Genomic DNA, 18,401 nt, shown 5'->3' with positions numbered 1-18,401 from the left:
CAATTCCAAATCAGTTCAGAGATGACAGAAATGGAACAGGTTTGACACATTCCACTTCAACTGCTCTAAACGACATGCAAAGGAACACCATTACAGGGGATCCTATACCTAGGAGTCACCTTAGTAAAACCTTTATGAATTCCCAAATTAGGAACAACTAAAGCATACCAATCTAACAAGTTTTTTAAGAAACTGAAGAACAGTCTGATCATCAGATGCAAACTTAACAGCACATCCTTCAAACAAAGAGGGACATCTGGCATCAGTACAGATCTTCTCTGTGTTGCCTGAACAAGTGTATTCTCCATTACCAGCTAACTGGCAAGTCAGCAGACAGAGAGGCTTATGATGGTACAAGTGCCTCAGAAACAGACCATCCAAACTCATTTAAGGAATCAGAAATCCCATTCCTGAAGTTCATATGGCTGAAATAAATCTTGAGGACTATCTATTACTCTTAACCTGCAAGAAAATTGATATTAGCAGCAAAGAGGCTTCCACAAAGGATAGGACAGAAAGCTCTTAAATTGTTTTTGGTCAGTACATTGGTATAGACCGCTGCACACAGGAAGAAGAATTTTTAGGATTGCTGCTTTTTGTCTTTTGCTTCACGCATCCCTCCCTCCCATTCAGCTGCTAAAATAATCAGCTATCTACTGACATGCATTATTAAACCTTTGGTGAAATTTAGAGATAAAAGTGGTTTAAAACTTTAGAACTATTCTGTAAACTGCCTGCAGGCTGGGAGTATTACCCCTTTTTTTTTTTTTAATTCAAGATTATAAGGACTTCCCTGCAACTGAAATGAACTGATCAGTTGATTTTAAACAAAGTCCTACATACACAGTATGTATGTGAGCAGTATCTTAACCCTCCAGCTTTCCAAACATTAAATACTGCGTGCTGAGAGACACGGAATAGCAGCAGGTTCATTTCAGTGAATTCCCCATACACTGAATCAGATTCTCAAAGCAAGAAGCCTGGTATATATTAATGGTGACAGTGCAATAAAGTTTGTTCCCACCCCGAAGGTGTGAGATGGCAGCTCAAGGCCAGTGAGCAGATATGCTGTATCTCCACAGAGACAAAGGGAATTGTTAACATAGTCGAACTTGCCCCACCTCCGAGAGCCCGTGGAAGTCTGACATACATTCTCATTACCGGCAAAACCAGTTTTGGAGGTTCTCTTCTTCCCTCCACCTCTCCTTTAATCTCTACCTCTGCCACTCCCTCAGCTGCTGACCCAAGTATCTGTAGGGCTGCACCTTAAACCAGATTAGTGATACTGACTGAAATGAACTTTTTCCTTTTAACATTTTTAATTCGGGTCATATCACTGGTGCAACTTAATCCCACAATCTGTTGCATCAGCAAAACTGAAGACAGAGAACCACAGCACTGCAGCATTAATAATTTAAAAAATAGCTAACTTCTGAAGCAAACTTCACCAGAAAAAAAAAAAGCCAACACCCACCCACCCAGGATGCTGAGCAGCGAGGAACAGAACCAATCCTTTATGCAGAAGAGTTAATATACTTCAGAAGTGTTCCATTCAGTCTCTTCAGAGCTCAGTTTCACCTTTTTTTTTTTTTGTCTCATATCTCATAGGACTCAGGTCCATTAGGTCTTCCCTCATCACTTTTCTGCAGCCCTGGCTACAACCAGTCAGAGAAGATACAACACAGAAAGCTGAAGTCGAGGAGGGAGAAGAAATCCTGAGTGCAGGGAGTTCTGCAGAGTACCCTATCCTCCCGCTGCCAGGGAGCTGCACGCCTGCACTCTGCTCTCATGGAGCTGAAGCTGAGCAACTGTGCAGAGGTATTTGTACTCTGGTGACACACAGCACTTCTGGCGCGGGGAATGCTGGCTACAGTCTGCAATAAAGTAACATCCTATTACGCTAATACACACGGTGACCCTTTCCACATCCCTCTCTAGGTTATAAACCTGGCTCCTTCCCAGCCTCCATGCTCTCAGATACTGTCGCCCATTTCTGCTCCCCCAAGTTTCAATATGCAGCACATAATAACACCCGCAGCTTTGCCAGGTGGAAACAGTCTGCCTCATCCCTCCAGACAAGTAACTAGCAGATTTTTTTTTTTTAAACTAACACTTTACTGCTAGTTCTAAACTGTTACAGCAATGTAGCATTTAAAAAAGTGACTCCCACTTTCAGCTGAGAATTTGCAAAGTGACTGAAAAAAAACTTAGGTACTTTCAAAATGCTTAAATGCATGTTGTTACTAAGGATTCTGTAGGAGAAAGGAAAGGGGGCAGTTGGGTGTATACATATCGCAGACGTCCAGTTACTTGTAATTTCTTATTTGAATGTTTACTTATAGAGAGAGCTTGGAGTTTAAGTGAACAGCAACAGCTGAAACTCCCTACTAAATGCCATGTCACATACAACCTGTACGATGGAATAAAGCTTTGATCTCTGCAACACAGTGTACAGAATAAACTGACCATCTGAATGGATGGTCAGATGATCAACATTCGAGCATGCGGACTGTGCCAGGTCTCTCCTCTCCAGTTATAAATGCTAATTCTGAGCTCTGGCAAAGGATATCTGACACAGTTTTATTGTCTGAGTGTTCAGAAACATTGTGGGGAACTACTAAACAAGCCAGGGGGGGAAGGGGGTAGCAGGGGCGGACATGACACCCACAAGCTATTACAGCACAAATAGGGCAAGTTCCTATGGCTCCTCAACAGTTCAGATAAGCATCACCAGGTTAGACAGTGCCAACGTGAATACCAGAGAGGCTGACAGCACCCAAGAGAACAACCACATCCTTTGGTGAGCCGAAAGGCACTAAGCAGGGAGGGGCACCAGTTCCTGTGGTGCTGTAGGCACAGCCTGTTGAGTTAGACTTGGAGTGGAAAGGACCCAAATTCTGGCTGAAGGAAGACTGAGGTTGTAACAAGTGATGTTGTTCCTTCCCACCCTGTCCCTACAGGGTGTAACATGGACATCACATTTTTGCAGCTCTTTAGTGGAACAGACTACGTTCATGGATCTAACTTCTGTCTAAGGAGAAAGCGGGTGAACTCCCAGAAGGAATTGCTTTGGACTATGAGGTCCCCTGTAGAGGACTAAAGTGAAACCAGTCTCAAAGTTCTGCAGCTGAAACAGTCTGACGGTGTGGCTGTCACAACTCAGTTCTGAGCTACAGAAACTGCAAGTTAATTAAGCGAAAGGAGACTGATCCTGTAACCCTAGATCCACGCAAATTGAGGCTGCCTGGGTCTGATGAAAAACCTACTGCCTCCCCAGGGGTCCAATATTTAAAAAGTCACCCAGCAGAGACCTGAAGTGGTCAGAAGCATAGGAGGTCCATGCAGAAGGGGAAAAAATCTAATTCTTCTGTAGTTATTAATAAAGTAGAAATAACCAAGAAGAAATTAAGAATAGTAAAATAAAAAAATTGAGAATGAAGGTGTCCAATAAAGACACACAGCACAAAAAAGTTCCAAGACCAGAAGATCAAAATAAGAGAAGTAAAGAAGGAGCTAAATAAATCCACCTTCCTATACTGAATTACAACCTGATGTGATGCCACTGCAGTATGGCACAAAGTCTTCTTCACTTTACATAAACATGCCTTTCCATTTTGACCAGAACGAACAGCTACCTTAACCAGCAGTAAGTAACATCACACAAATCTAATTACTGGAGTCTTTTTGGTTAACCTAACTCAACCAGTATTTCAATTGGAATGGAGGAAAGGCATAGAGAAGTTGATTTAATTGAACAGACTACCATATTCATGTTGAAAGAGTAAGAGACACATAGTAGATAGGGAAGATAAAGAGAAATAGGAACAAGACTATACAAGTAGGAGAGAAGAAAAAAAGAATAGTAGGAATACAGCACCGTTCTTCCCTCAGGGTTCTGTAAATTTGGAGCAAGTTTCATAAAGCATCATCTGCAGACACCCATTATATGCTGTCTCTTGTTATAAGAAAACAAAGGTCAAAGAATTCTTATGCAAGTAGTTTACTGAATTCCAGTCTACGTTAGGCCAATGGAACCATTCACCTGAGTAACAACTGTCAACCAAGTAAAGTCCTGCAGGGCTGAATTCCCAACATTGCAATGAGGCAATAAACTGTGTGTCTCAGTACGACCTGTTAACCTAAATAACACAAGAAGATCTACAGCAGATTAAATAAACCATAGTTTCTAAAAGTTAGCTGTGAAATTAGGCTGCAGTTCCAGCTGATTTTACTTCAGGCTGACTTGAAGCGAACAATAATTGCGCACTACTGCCAGAAGATCATCACTGGCCATCCCCTGCTGTGTACTTTCCACTGCCTCCCTTGCAGGTCCCTTCATTAGACCATATGGAAATCCTACTCAGCAAGCTAAAAATAAAACCTTTTTTTTTTTCCAGCCAGATCACTTTGAGTCATCTTTCCTTAAGGCCATACAAACAACAATGCCAGATTAAAAAAACATGTAACAGGAACACAGAGAGGGAGTAGGGCAAGGACACAAACCATCCTGTTCAGGAGGTAGCAACATCTAACCTGGCTGTAAGTGAGTATGGAATTCCAACCAAGGGCCTTAAAAAAGAAAATAAAATGCACACTAACCCAAAACATCACCACACTCACTCACACTTCTCCCCCCACCCCACAAAAAAACCACACCTGAAACACACTAATTTCATTTCAGTAGTAACATAGATTTATTTCTTGGACCCAGACATATTTATTAGGCAAATTTTATTTTGATATTTCCCTAACATTCATGTACTACAAGTCTGTGTACACAGCTGATGCCTGTGAGAAGACTGCTTAGTTTACAAGCTCATTTTCCCTCCCAAGCTATACTATACCCAGCATGACACCTCTGCTTCCAGAACAGGGTTTTTTTCCCAAAGTACAGCTTGATCACAGATTTACCATTTCATATTGCCTGACAACAGCAAAAAAAAAAAAAAAACACCACACCCAACAATATTTAACTGAAAGGAACAACTTTAAGAGATTGCAACACATGACCCTTAAAGTAATAAATAACAAAATAGCACGTTACCAAAATCAGCATCACCATTCTTGAAACCTGACACTCAATCTTGTACAATCTTTTCATCAACTGGAGTTACAACTTGACACACAAAACACTTTATTCTGCTGCTCCTGTTAATCATTAGTCAAATAGCAGACTGGTTACATCCATTGTTTTTGTTGTGAGTTTCAGTTCACATACCCTGCACACACTCCATCTAATTCCTACAACTTTCTGAAAATTAACCTAGGAGGAGAGAGTCAGTTGCCAAGCAGAAGTCATTTTATTGCTTTACTCCTGAATTTGCTTCCAAATACATCTATTTTACAGCACACCATGTTACTGGGTATTTCTGTGTATGACAAAATGCAGTAACTCACCCCACTCCCCCAGAGCACATGGACAGACTTACAGAGCCAAGCAAAGCAGCTGATCAGAAGGTTAGTTTCTAATCAATGACTTTCCAACAGTCAGCCCCTGGTGCTCTTCACAACCTTTTCTCCCATCCATCAGTAGCTGCGGAAGCCCAAGCACAGCTGACTGCATCCAGGTATATGTAGCTAGCTGAAGTCCTCTGTCCACTTTCTTGATTTAAAAATTATCTTCTAGGCTCAAAACGTTTTTGCTATTTATTTCACACCCTTTGTGGGAAAAGGAAAATTAGTATTGCAGCCTTCTCCAAAGCAAAGTGTCTTACACGTTCTTTTTATACTTTTCATTCTACAATCCCTCTTCCCCCTAGTATTTTGGCCCATTTCCTTGATGGGGCGGCGGGTGGGGGTGGTGTGTGTATAAAAAAATAAACACACATGCATTGGAACAGAAACACTGAAAAATAAGAAAAATCTCAGTTTTCCCCCTAATAAACCTGGAAAAAAATTGGGTCATTTTAGTGATTAGTTTGTGTTCTATTCAGGCAAATTTGGTACAGAACAACCAATGTAAACAGCTCTCTCTATAAAGAGGCACCATATTCTAAAGACACTAGCATAATGGTGTACTAATTGCACCACAGGCAACTAGATTATACTTAACAGAAAACCCCACTCAAATTCAGCTAATCAGAGGGTATCTAGAGAAAAGCAAATGCCTTAGAGACTACAAAGAAACAGGTTTTGCAAGATTAGACAATCAGAACAAAACCAGACACATATTTGCAGAGTGGTGCAAACTAGTATACTGGAAATTCAATTCTTGGCATAAATTCTATCAATAGATGAGAATTCACAGGCAGTTAGTACAAAACCAGATCCAGCAACAGGATGTGTACCAGACTGACCATATCTGCATCTGCTGGCAATAACTTACCCCAGCCCTCAGAACCCTGTGACATCTCATTTTTCTGTTCACCTCTTCAAACTATCTTCTATGAAGCAAAACCAATACTGCCAACACACAAAGACTCACCAGAGATGATCACCCTCTTAGCCCTTGAAGCCTCCAGAAAGTCCAGTAAAACTCACAAGCATTCCCAGATGCTGCTGAGATTGCTGAACCTCGACTCACACCAAACTTAGAATTAGTAAAATATCAGACTAAAGGGATTGGATATAAATAGATAACCTTTCTTCGGGTTTTTTTTTTCTCCTTAAAATCCATTAGGTACTTTGAAAATTCCCAAAAGAGTCTATTTCTGATTTTTTTCTTTTTTTTTTTTTTACACTCATGCTTTATAATACTTGCCAGAATAAAAACTTCATTTTCCATTTGTTCAGTGCAGCAAAAAGGATGAATTGCAGAACCCCTTTTCCAAAAGCTTCTCTAGGAACACATGGCCCAGCCAGTGAAGATACTGCTATGTACAAACCTAAACCAACATTTTCTTATTTATGTTTCTAAACTACAGATGGATAGCAATATATCTTATCCATAGTCTCAACCTGCCTTATTTTAAGACCTCACTTATAAACCCACAAAATACCCACCTTCAGTCTTGTGATCTGAATGGGTCTGTAAATGACAGCTTGCAACCATGCAAGTCTTTGAAGTAAGTCAGCAGGTACCTAACTACACAATTTTTCAACTAAGGTATCTGAAGAGAAGCAAGCCAAAAGTTCCATGTTTCCAACCTGTGAGTCACACCAGACGCCAGTATTTACAAGCCACAATGAAGAACCAACGGGAATCAAAAGATCATCTGCCACATTCAAGAATCCCCAACTGGCTGACACCACTAATAGAGGAAACGAACGCATACTGTCAGTACTTCTCTTCGAAAGTGCTATGTTCTACAACTTGACAACTTAAGAAATTAAGCCATTTCCATCTTCAAATAATCATTTCTCGATGCCGACAAATTTGCCAAATCTCTGCCCCATCTCTATTCAGTCATCTGTCCCAAGAGAAGGAGAGAACTTTCTTTAAAGCAGACAGTTGACAAGTAAAAGAAAAACAGACTGACTACCTGAAGCATTTTAGGTTTTATACCTGGATAAATTAAAGAAACTTGACCTAGTTCTCTTTATCAAGGCATCAGATAAAAATATATGCAGATTCAGTTAGCTCTGTCAAAAACATCTACTACAGATAATAAATTTACAGACTGTGACAAGAAGATTAGAGGCACTCCACATGCAAATCAGCATTCTTCCAAGACCATCCAGACAGTACGTACTACAGGTGACATTTAGTCATACTTTCACTCAGTACATGTAAGGTAACTAGAAGAGATAACAGTAGAGTGTAACACAGTGATGACACACACAAATATCAAGATCTGGCTACTCTAACTTCAGCAGTCCAAAGCCACAAATCTCCCACCACATACTTAAGGCTAGTAAGCCCTATTAGATGTTTCAGGAACCCAAATTACAAACATACTCAGAGTTTAAGATTCACACAGTGATCTTCAATGAAAAGTATCAGACAGCTATGAGAAACGCCTGTCATACCTGGCTGGATTCCCAAGGAAACACCCAACATTTTCTTATCAGGCTGAAAGTATGCTACTGACCCAATTCATTCTAGTCGAAGAAAACACAGAATGCAATGGTTCACTTCAGTGTCATCCTGCAATGGAACACAGCTGCACCCTAAAAATTCCTAGGTATAAAATGCTAGCACGCATCTTAAGGCTCCTTGCAGTTGAGAAGCTCCTTGCTGACTTTAGGGTTGACTTCTGCCAGTGATTCAACAGTCTAGGAATGAAACAACAGCCACAAAACATTTCTGTGTAATAATTAAGCAATTCCTGTAATGTAAAGTGTTTTGCTCTAGTCTCACTTTGGTTAGTAATTTTGCAACAGAACCTTTAGAAGATTTAATAAAGTACCTGTTATACTGATACCATGTTAAAAATTTTTGATCAAGAAATACTTGAGTGATAGAACACTGTTTTAAAGCCTGACTACTGCAAGTATCCATATTTAGCATAATGTAATTATCAATTACTGCACCATTAAGGTGTACATTTAGGTAAACTGCAGCTAATCAAAACTGAAAAAAAGCAGACCTCTTCTGCTGTCACGAAGTGCTTCAAGTAAGTTTATGAACTCAGACATGTATTTAGAAACCAGGTAGCAAGTATGCATACAAGCAAGGAAAATTGCATCACACACACACAAAAAAAACAAAAGCATTGAAGGCAGCACAATCAGAAACAGCATTAATACTCCCATTTTGACATGCACAGCACACAACAGGGTGCATAAGGTTCAGTTCACCACTTGGAGTGGAAGATGCACAGAAACTATACTGCACTTCTGCAGCACCTTCTGCCGTTTGTACCCCTAACCTTGCCGAGCAGACACTGCAATCCCAAGCAATTCTGTCACCTCTTGAGTCGCAGTGCAGTAAGGTTACAGGCCTGTAACCACTACATATACAAAAAACATCTGAACAGGAAAAAAATATTTTCTGCTGCTTATGAAATGCAAACAATACTCACTCATCTATGTGATGGAGAAGAGTCACACATCAATCAACAGCATTTCCGAGTAAAAGAAGTCTCACCTTCACCACAACTAGAACAGAAATTCCCCACAATCATCCCGCTCTTCTCTCTCTAGCTCTGTTCAGTCCACGTTTTGGCCATTACCTCTCCCAATTACTATCCTTATCTCAAATTTCTCATGCCTCATGTTGGACAACAGAACGAATGGTGAGTTGACCCCGACTGGAGGCCAGGTTCCCACTAAGCTGCTCTATCACTGCCCTCCTCAGCTGGACAGACTTGACTGGGGGAAATTAGTTTATTACCCTTCTCTCATTTGATTGGTAATGAGAAAATAAAAACTAAATCTTAAAACACCTTCCCCCTATCCCTCTCTTATTCCCAGGCTCAGCCTTGCTCCCCATTTCTCTACCTCCTCCCCCCGAGCAGCACAAAGGGACAGCGAATGGAGGCTGTGCTCAATCCATCACACATTGCCTCTGCTGCTCCCTCCTCCTCAGGGGGAGGACCTTCACACTCTGCCCCTGCTCCAGTGTGGGGTCCCTCCCACGAGAGTCCTCCAACTTCCCCAGCATGAGTCCTTCCCACAGGCTGCAGTTCTTCACCAACTGATCCAGCATGGGTCCCATCCACAGGTCCTGCCAGGAGCCTGCTCCAGCCCAGGCTTCCCGCAGGATCACAGCCTCCTTCCAGCATCCCCGTGCTCTGGTGTGGGGTGCTCCCCGGGCTGCAGGTGGGTCTCTGTTCCATCGTGACCCTCTATGGCTGCAGGGACACAGCCAGCCTCACCATGATCTTCACCAAGAGCTGCAGGGCAATCTCTGCTCTGGCCTTTGGAACACCTCCTCCTCCTCCGCTGACCTTTGCGCCTATGGAGTTGTTCCTCTCACATATGCCCACTGCCCTCTCCACTGCAGGTTCCACAGCAGGTTTTTTCCTCATCTTAAATATGTTATCCCAGAGGCTTGGGCAGTGGCGCATCTGTCTTGGAGCCGGCTGGCAGTGGCTCCACCAGACACAGGGACAGCTCCTAGCAACTCCTCCCAGAAGCCATCGCTGTTGCCCCCTCCACTACCAAAACCTTGCCACCCAAACCCAATGCAACATGCTGTGCCTAAGTATGTTTAGGCAGACTTCTTATTCCAGTTATCCAGCTACAAACACTCAGTGCCTTCCAGACTGCACAGTCATTCATAAAAGACAAGACTATGTTGTTGGCAGGTTGGTTTTTTTCTTTGTTTAGATGGAGGGGAGCAGAAGGCTATTGTTAACAAGTAGCAGTTTCCCACATTTATTAAAAAGTCTACTAGCAATTTGGGGTTTACAGTCACCTTTCCTTCCCTTAATTTAGAAGGTCACTATTCTGCTGCTGTGTAAAAGGCACACAAATAACAAAAGCACATACGTCAATTTTTGTTACATGCTCAAAACTAAAGCAATTTTTCTGCTACTTGTTATAGTATTCTTAAAAGTAGTTGGAGTAATATTCTTTATAAAATGTCGCTTAAGGAAAATTATGGATACAGATTAAAGAAATTCTGAAATTTTTTTTTTAAGAATTATTTCAAGAGGTATTTTCAAAGAGAACACCTAGTATATTAGTCATGAATGATTTGGTGGTCAGCAAGTTTTCTTCTTCTAAAATCAAGTTTAGTTCACCTCTACTGTGACCATATATATCAATGTGCATTCTGTTTTACAGTTACAGGTGTAATAACAACACCAAAACTGATTCTAAGCCCAGGCCCAGTGATCACAGTCCCCTGAAGGTGGCCTGTTGAGTCAGAGCTGTCAGAGCTCTGATCACAAACCTATCTTCATATCAAAAGTCTACATTCCTATTGCCTCCTTCTTCTGTTTAGAGAAAAGGCAAGTAATGCTACACCTATGGGTATTTTATACTACGTAAAGGCTGTGGGTGGGGTGTTAAGCTATGGACACATCATGCAACTCTTAACGAGCAAACTCTACAATAACAAACTTGTAGATGCATGTAAGATTTCTTTTTTTTAAGGGAACTTGGAGAGGAGAACTACAACTATTATTATATTAAAGTTGGAAAAAAAAAAAAAGTGTTCCAGTGTTCAGACTGTGGATCATCTGTGCAGCAGAAGCAAGAACACCTCAGATCTGGCAGGATTGCTAGAAGGAACCTATCACTAGGAGAGCACAGTGAACTGAACTGGCTTTGGAGGTAAACAGTATAGCCGTGTGCCTACAGCTCTGAAACCTTAGGTATGATCTAAAGTGACTCTGCAATGACAGTCCCTCTGTCTCCACACAGAGTTCCAATAAACACACATGCAAGTGTACAGACTCCAGTTATGCTAGATTCAGCCGAGATCCAGATGAGTGCTATCTCAAATCTTATGCAGCCAGCTCCACACAAAGTCACAGCCCCCTCAACACATTCGCCAGGACTAAAATCCAGGTGGCTTATTAGACCAGCTCTAGTTTTGCATGAATGTGTCAACCCAGTTCTGGGCCAGTACTGCACTCAACCTCATAAGCCACCCAATCAAGAAAAAAACTAACACAGAAATGCCAAGTGGAAAAAACACCACCTTTATGACATTAGAACAATTAGTACCAAGTCCAAACTGCTTCTTCCAGATGCAAGGACAAGCTTGTAATACACATATTCCAGTGAAACAGACCAAGAGCATATTGATTCACTTGCATTGCTGTATGCAATCTGACTTCACAGGTACAAGCTGAGCCGTGCTTGAGGTAGTAAAACTTTCTGAAGATCAGTACTGAGGTCTCCTGAGCTCTCTGGATTAGGTTGGAATCACATCTACACGTAGCCAATAAGCCTGACCAATCTAGCTGTTTGTGCAAATGTCAGATGTCTCCACGCTGCCCAGTAACATTATCACATGGATTGTTCCAGTTCCCTCATGATAAGCATAAATAGTAGTAGCTTGTAGTAAACCATAAACACATTGTCTATTTATACCCCACTATATACTCTAATTAAATCATTCTTAAAATAAGGTTATCAGTAAAGATGTTTGGCACATAACAGGATGATGGGGAGGAAAGTCTTTTTAAACAACGTTGTGCTACAATTCCTAAATTTAGCTTCTTTAGTCTCTCTTTGGATACCAGTACTAATAGCCCCTGAACTGCAGGGCTATTTCCAAAGCCAAGACTCAAAGTTCTTTACATACTACTCCAAATGTATATATACATCCTCACACGGACCCTAATGTCACTTTTTCTTACATCAACATGTACCTGCCCTGCTTTTTGATTCAGAAGTTCAGGTACATGTGAAGACATGAAAAGGGCCCACTCTGCAGGGTAATAACAGCTGGTGCTGACAGGCAAAGCTGGGAGCAGTTGCCACACATCTTGAAGAGATTCACAATCCAAGCTCACCACGGGTCAGCTAAGATAAACCAGCTGAGCTAGGGAAAGCTAAGACTTTCCAAGCAATAGTTAAAAAACTTACACAGTGATTGTAAGAAGTATGTACTGAGATTACAACCCTCTACTTACTATGTACTACATACGCATCACTATAAAGTCAGGCAAATAATTACCAGATGCCTCAATATATCCATTATGCAAACAGTTCAGGTTTACAAAAATCACAGTTTCTCTCACACGCACAAAAACGTGACGCCACTAGAGTAAAGATGCAATGTGACTTGTCAGGTGTGGAACTGTGCTTTCCAACTAGTAGTTGACCATTCAAACTCAAGACACTGGCTATCACCTCACAATCAAAACCACAGAAGTCAACCAGCCAGGAGGTCTGTGTGGCTGGGGAAAAAAAAAAAAAAAAATTCAACCACCCCTTTCATTGACAAGCAGTATATACTAGCTTAATGGCAGCATGCAAAAGAAAGGGAACACAGCAGACAGTATATGGGAAGCCAACTGCTCTCACCTGCTAAGAAAAGTTCTCTGGTGACTCACCTACTTGAGTTACATGCTCCCGAGTTACTCTATTTTTCTGTTCTTAAAGCGAGACTAACTTCAGTGCAAGCAATTAACCCTGGTCTCTTATCAGAATGGATTTATTTGCCCAGTAACTGCAGCTTAAAATTAAAAAAAAAAAAACACACACAAACCAACAAAATCACACCACTCCAAAAACATGTAACGCAGGGGAAAAAGTGCTTTGAGTGCAAGACTTGTATCTTTTTAAAGGTTAAAAATAAATAAATAGAAGCACGTTCAATGTAATACAGTTAATTTAATTCTGGTTTTGCTTCTTGATTAAAAAGGCCAAAAGACAAACTAAGGTTCGGTTTCCTGAAGTGATGATAAGGAGGACTATTTTTGCAAGGGTATTACAGCTTCTGAGTCTGGTTACAATAAAGTTCCATTTTTCATACTGAAGTCAGAGTTTCAGTTTAGTTTTTGAATGTTAAGGACTTCCCCAGGACACCTCAGAGACATTCACCATGTTTCTAACACACTAACATGCAAGAAGTTGTTACAGCTTCAACCATTACCAATCTGTTCTACCTCACACGCAATGAGCTTCACTTGAGAATTATTTAAACCTATGCTAGATTACAAATGGGAAAGATTTTTTTTCCAAAGCAAGATCAGTAATCAACTTGTTGAACTGTACAATGAACAGACCCTGTTTGGTGGAGGCAAGAATAGAATACACCAGGCAGAAAATTCAGCTAATAATTCATATTCCTTCAAAACCTCAAACAGCAAAGAAAAGCCGTATGATGCCTATCAAAGCTCTTCTCCTTGGTAAACTCACAAAATTATCAGAACGCAGCGAGGCATTGTAAGATAACTCAGTACAGTTCTTCTTCATTCTTTGTGTCGGAAGTCATCAGGAATAACATCCAAAATCATGATAACAATTCCCTATCATGCACCAAAAAAAAAAAATCCTCCTTCTGGACACAATCTCTCTTCTCCTCCCTTCCCTATTTTTTCTTCTGCTGTCAAGCCATACAGATCAAAGTCAGCAACAATAAAAAATGTTCTACATTGCTGATGGTCTTCCCAGGAAAAGAAACAGCCTTTCTCTGGAAAGGGCGGTGGGTTTTATTTTCTGTTGACAAGTATCTGGAAAGCACCTTGAAATCAATCTGTTCTTGCTCCCACCCAGAGGTCTGCTTTGGAACAAGTAACAGAGTCTAGGTTACTAGGGCACTATGGAAACGTTAGTGGCAAGCTGGGAAAAAGTAGAGGAACGAGATTCTTCAGTCCTATGCTAAAACTCACACAACATTAAGTGATCCTACTTCTATAGTACTTTATATTAGAAAAGGAAATAGGTATAGCAAACAGCTCATATAAACTCTCTGCCAGTCGTTAACAGTAACTGAAAATTCGGTCTCGAGCTCTTCAATTGTCTATAGGTGTCTTGAAAGTTAGGAATAGTTTACACACTGCTCTAAGATGCTGCACCTCCTCTTCTGATTTTTATATGAAAAGTGTTTTCAGAGGCAAAGGAACAGCTTTCTGTGTACTCTCACTTTATCTTTTGCTGGAAGACAAATTAAGAAGTGCCAAGGAGTGAGAAGCGTGGATCTCTTTTTCTAAAAGATCATGCAGCTTCATCTAATAACACACAAGTCTGACCAAAAAACACCCGTCATGTAATCAAGAAAAAAAGAAAGTGTTGGGGCTGTTTGTTGTTCAGGAAGTTTATCTGAATCCTCAATATTTACCATTTAAAAAAAAAAAAATCAGGAAGAAGACAAGAAAACGTCTCTTCATTGAGAAGTATCCCATTCCAAGTAAGCATCAGATTCCAAAATTAAGAACTACTTATTGGTTAAGCGTTCCTAGGCTGAAGCTTTTCACTGGCAATCTGAAGTTGCTGCAAAAGGAAACTGGACACAGACTCAACTGATTTCTTCCCAGTACCTAACTATTCATTTGAACTGACAAAATTACACAAAACCCACACCACAGGTGAGAAGAAAATAATCTTTGGAACAGTTGGGAAGTTACAAAAAACCAAAACAAACCCACACCCAAAACAAATCCCCAAAAACACAGAGACCACAGATATTGTCAGAACACTTTCAGTCACATATTTCCACTTTAAAAAAAGCTCTTTCTGAATAGCACCTAGATGATCTAGATGGTGTTATGACAGAAAGCTAAGCTATTTTCTGCTATCACTGGGATACTTGGGTAAAAATATTATCCACACAAGCATTATAACTAGCATTACTTAATAAACAAAGCACATACCACTCTGGCTGCTCTTTCCTGAGATTCACACTTTCTGCAAAACCAAGGTCCAGTGGGTACTTGAACAATTCCATAGCAAGCTGTTTTGAACAAGACAAAATATTTCAGCAAACATAAGTGGCACTACAGTACTATGAACATGAATGTTGTAAAAGAAGCTTAGTATTAGTTGATCTCACATCATTTTAATAAGTCAAACTGCCATCTATACATTGCACATGAAATCCTGTCACAATGGTACTAGAAATGAAGTACAAGCTTCCACTTAAAAATGTATGCAAAATTTGTTAAATTAAAAAAAAAATTGATTAGCTTCAAAAGTAATACAGCCATTCAAAAGCAGCAATGTTTCATATGACCTGGTTTCCTATTTATTTGCCAGCAAAGCAGATAAAACACTTTGCAATACTATATAAGTGATGGGTGTATGTTAAAGTCTTTTTTTTCAGAGAAAACTAAAAGCAACTAACAAACACAAGTTTGTCCTAAGGCGTTCATACAGGTAGCTACAATCAAGTTCTCTTACTCTTTATGAGTAAAGTAACTGGTCTGAAGTAGGAAATCCAGAATAAACTGACCAAAGTTTGCTTTTTTCCCCCCTCTCCTGAGAAGTCACGTGGAGCTGTAAATACAAACTAAACTGAGCATCAGGGCTAGGATTAGTTACAACTACAGTCAGCCTACAGCATAAATCTTTAGGAAAGTGATTTTGAGACATGGAGATTTCTCTTTAAGACTGTCATCTGCATTTTTATGCTATATATGAAAAAAACCCCAAACATGAGTTTGGTAAGCAGTTTTACAGAAAAAAAGTTTAGTAACTTGGCACTACTGTTCATGTTTGAAATGTACAGATCAAGAAACTTTAAGAATTGCCCAGGGAATGAAAACACAAGAATGCAAGTGCTGTGCGTATAATCTAATACCTGTATGGGTTTAACAACTAATAACAAACAAGCAAAAAGCAAAATATTTTCCTCAAAAAGATAGTACTGAACCTGACATCATATTTTTAATATTATAGTTCCCAACAATCATGTGTTAAATAAGAAAATCTAGTTAAAGTGTGTAATTAGAAAAGAACATATATATAAATTAATAGTTAAGAGGAAAGCTGAGATTAAATTAGCATTTTCTAGGACATAAACGAAATATATTGATTTTGTGCTAGCCTGTATTTAAAAAAAAAAAAAACAGTAATGCAATAGTAGTATTAAAAAACCATCTGGCTAATACACCTTTCCTCCTACAAAGGAAAGTCAATGAAATCATTTCCTATTATAGACCTACAGAGTCATGCAACATCAGTAGTCAGATTTTCAGATACATTATCCAAGTACTTACAGACCAAACTATCTCGATAAGCCCTTCCTACTGTACAATAGAGTTCGTTAACATAAGAAAAAACATCCTGGTTTTGCTGCATCTATATTAACCATAGATGAGGGGAACTTTAAATTCCTCTTTAGGGAGTAAGAGACAGACTTTTAATGTGCAATCACACGTTGAGATTAGCAAGAGACAGTGCAGAGTAAGAAACGAGTTACAGAATGCAACTCAGAGACAGAGCTGGCAATTAGATCCAAAGACAACACGAGCTGGGCAAAGACCAAAGCTGAAGTGCTGTTGTATCTGCCAACGTAACACAGTACGCTCAGCCTAAAACAAGCCCACCAGAGGTGTGCTCTGACACACTGTGATACTATTTACTAAGCTCTGGGACTTCCTTTGGTTTATACTTCCACTACTACACAAAGCTGCTTTAAACACAAAGAGATTTTGTCCTCCACGACTTACCAATGACTTAACATTTGAAAAGCAGTTTCCGCTAAACTAAAAATAATTATAATAACAAAAAATGCAGTTAAAGTTTCATGGGTAATACTTCTGTCTGAACTTCAAATAAGGACTACCAGCTTTAACCATGAGGACTACTACTTTTCCGACAGAAAGACTACAAAAAGAGTGGACATGCTTCCTGTACCACCTTCACATGATGCAGCAAATCCAAAACATAAAACATCAATGATACAGTAAATCAAAACATTCAGTTCTTCTTTCCTTCAGATGTCCACAACAGTATCTGGACTTAGAAGAAGCAGTACTCTGCATGCTTCCTGCCAGATTCAAATTCAGATTTGGACCTGATCTTAAAAAAAAAAAGTTCAATATTCTTCTACCAAATTTACTGAAGCGTGTCCCTATAGTAGGAATACTTCCTAAACCAAAGTTTTGTTGTTCCCACTGTTTCAGCTCCAACTGCTGCTATCCTCAAATTCTTTCCCTGAAAATATTAGCACGGCTCTAGATGCAAAGCAAGATGCCCAAGATAATACAAAACTAACAGCTGGTTCAGGTACGAATACTAGAAGCAATCATGCTTTAATGTTCTTTTTCATGATCCTAAGATTCCTACTGGTTAACATTACTCAGCCCTTAGAACAACAGAAAACTCATTCAAAACCAGACTAATTTCACAGATCCTGTCAGCTCCCCTCTGCATTCAACCCAACATTAACAAGAATAACTGAATTCTTGTACAGATCTCCTTAAGTTATTACTATTTCTCACTATTTCTTGTCAGTTTACAAAGGAGTGTGTACCTGAAACAGTTACTAGATCATCTTCAACCCAATTTAAGACCAAGCATGAGAGACACATCTGTAGTATTTTCACATGTGCCAGGAATTCAGACTCATGAACTGGATTTAGGATTTTCTGTCTCCTCTGATTTGTTCACCATCTAGGAGTCAAACAGCCAGCCACAGAGTTCATATGACTGCTTGGGAGTTGATACAGAAAAAACCCACATTTTATTCCGTATTTCTGCTACCATAAAGCAAAAGTCATCATAACTTCCTTTTCTATAAGTTAAGCAGCAGAGTCCAGTCTCTCCCTCTGCTCTCACAAGAAGGGTCAACCCACTGATGGAAACAACACAATCACATGTACAACGAACGCGCCAGGTCCTGAGCTGAGCTGGAAACCAACCAACCAGCCTCCACTAATCCAAAGAAATCCACCATCAGCCATTCTGACTAGCACCCTCCCCCTGCAGAACCACAACAGGAAGCCTCTTCATCTACCAGGCAACATCAGCCAAATAACATGCAAGGAAAGGCAGGCAGGAGAAGAAATCACATGACAGCTAAGTCTTTCCTACACACTATTCTTTTCCAATCCTAACCCCTCTTGTCTATTGGCTGCCCCTCAAATAATTTTTTCTAACGTGGGAAAGGCAGAGACAACAGGGATGGAGTACAGGAAGAAATAAATAGAGCAACAATTGACAGAACAGAGATT

The 18,401-nt window shown here is 40.1% G+C and overlaps 1 protein-coding gene across 1 annotated transcript in view; it reads right to left on the bottom strand.

Moving 5' to 3' along the window:
• The window catches only part of LOC104517327 (protein AF-10), a gene marked incomplete at both ends in the record, with an annotated part of 65,732 nt that overhangs the window by 46,824 nt on the left and 507 nt on the right, over window positions 1-18,401 (bottom strand). Inside the window, one exon of the mRNA XM_010161944.1 lies at window positions 15,099-15,178. Within this exon, the coding sequence (XP_010160246.1) occupies window positions 15,099-15,178 (80 nt within the window). The remainder of the gene's footprint in view (window positions 1-15,098; window positions 15,179-18,401) is intronic.

Source organism: Eurypyga helias, unplaced genomic scaffold, assembly GCF_000690775.1.
Source record: "Eurypyga helias isolate BGI_N326 unplaced genomic scaffold, ASM69077v1 scaffold10312, whole genome shotgun sequence".
NCBI lineage: Eukaryota > Metazoa > Chordata > Aves > Eurypygiformes > Eurypygidae > Eurypyga > Eurypyga helias.
Note: the sequence above shows the minus strand (reverse complement) of the source record. Positions and strands in the feature narration are given on the sequence as shown.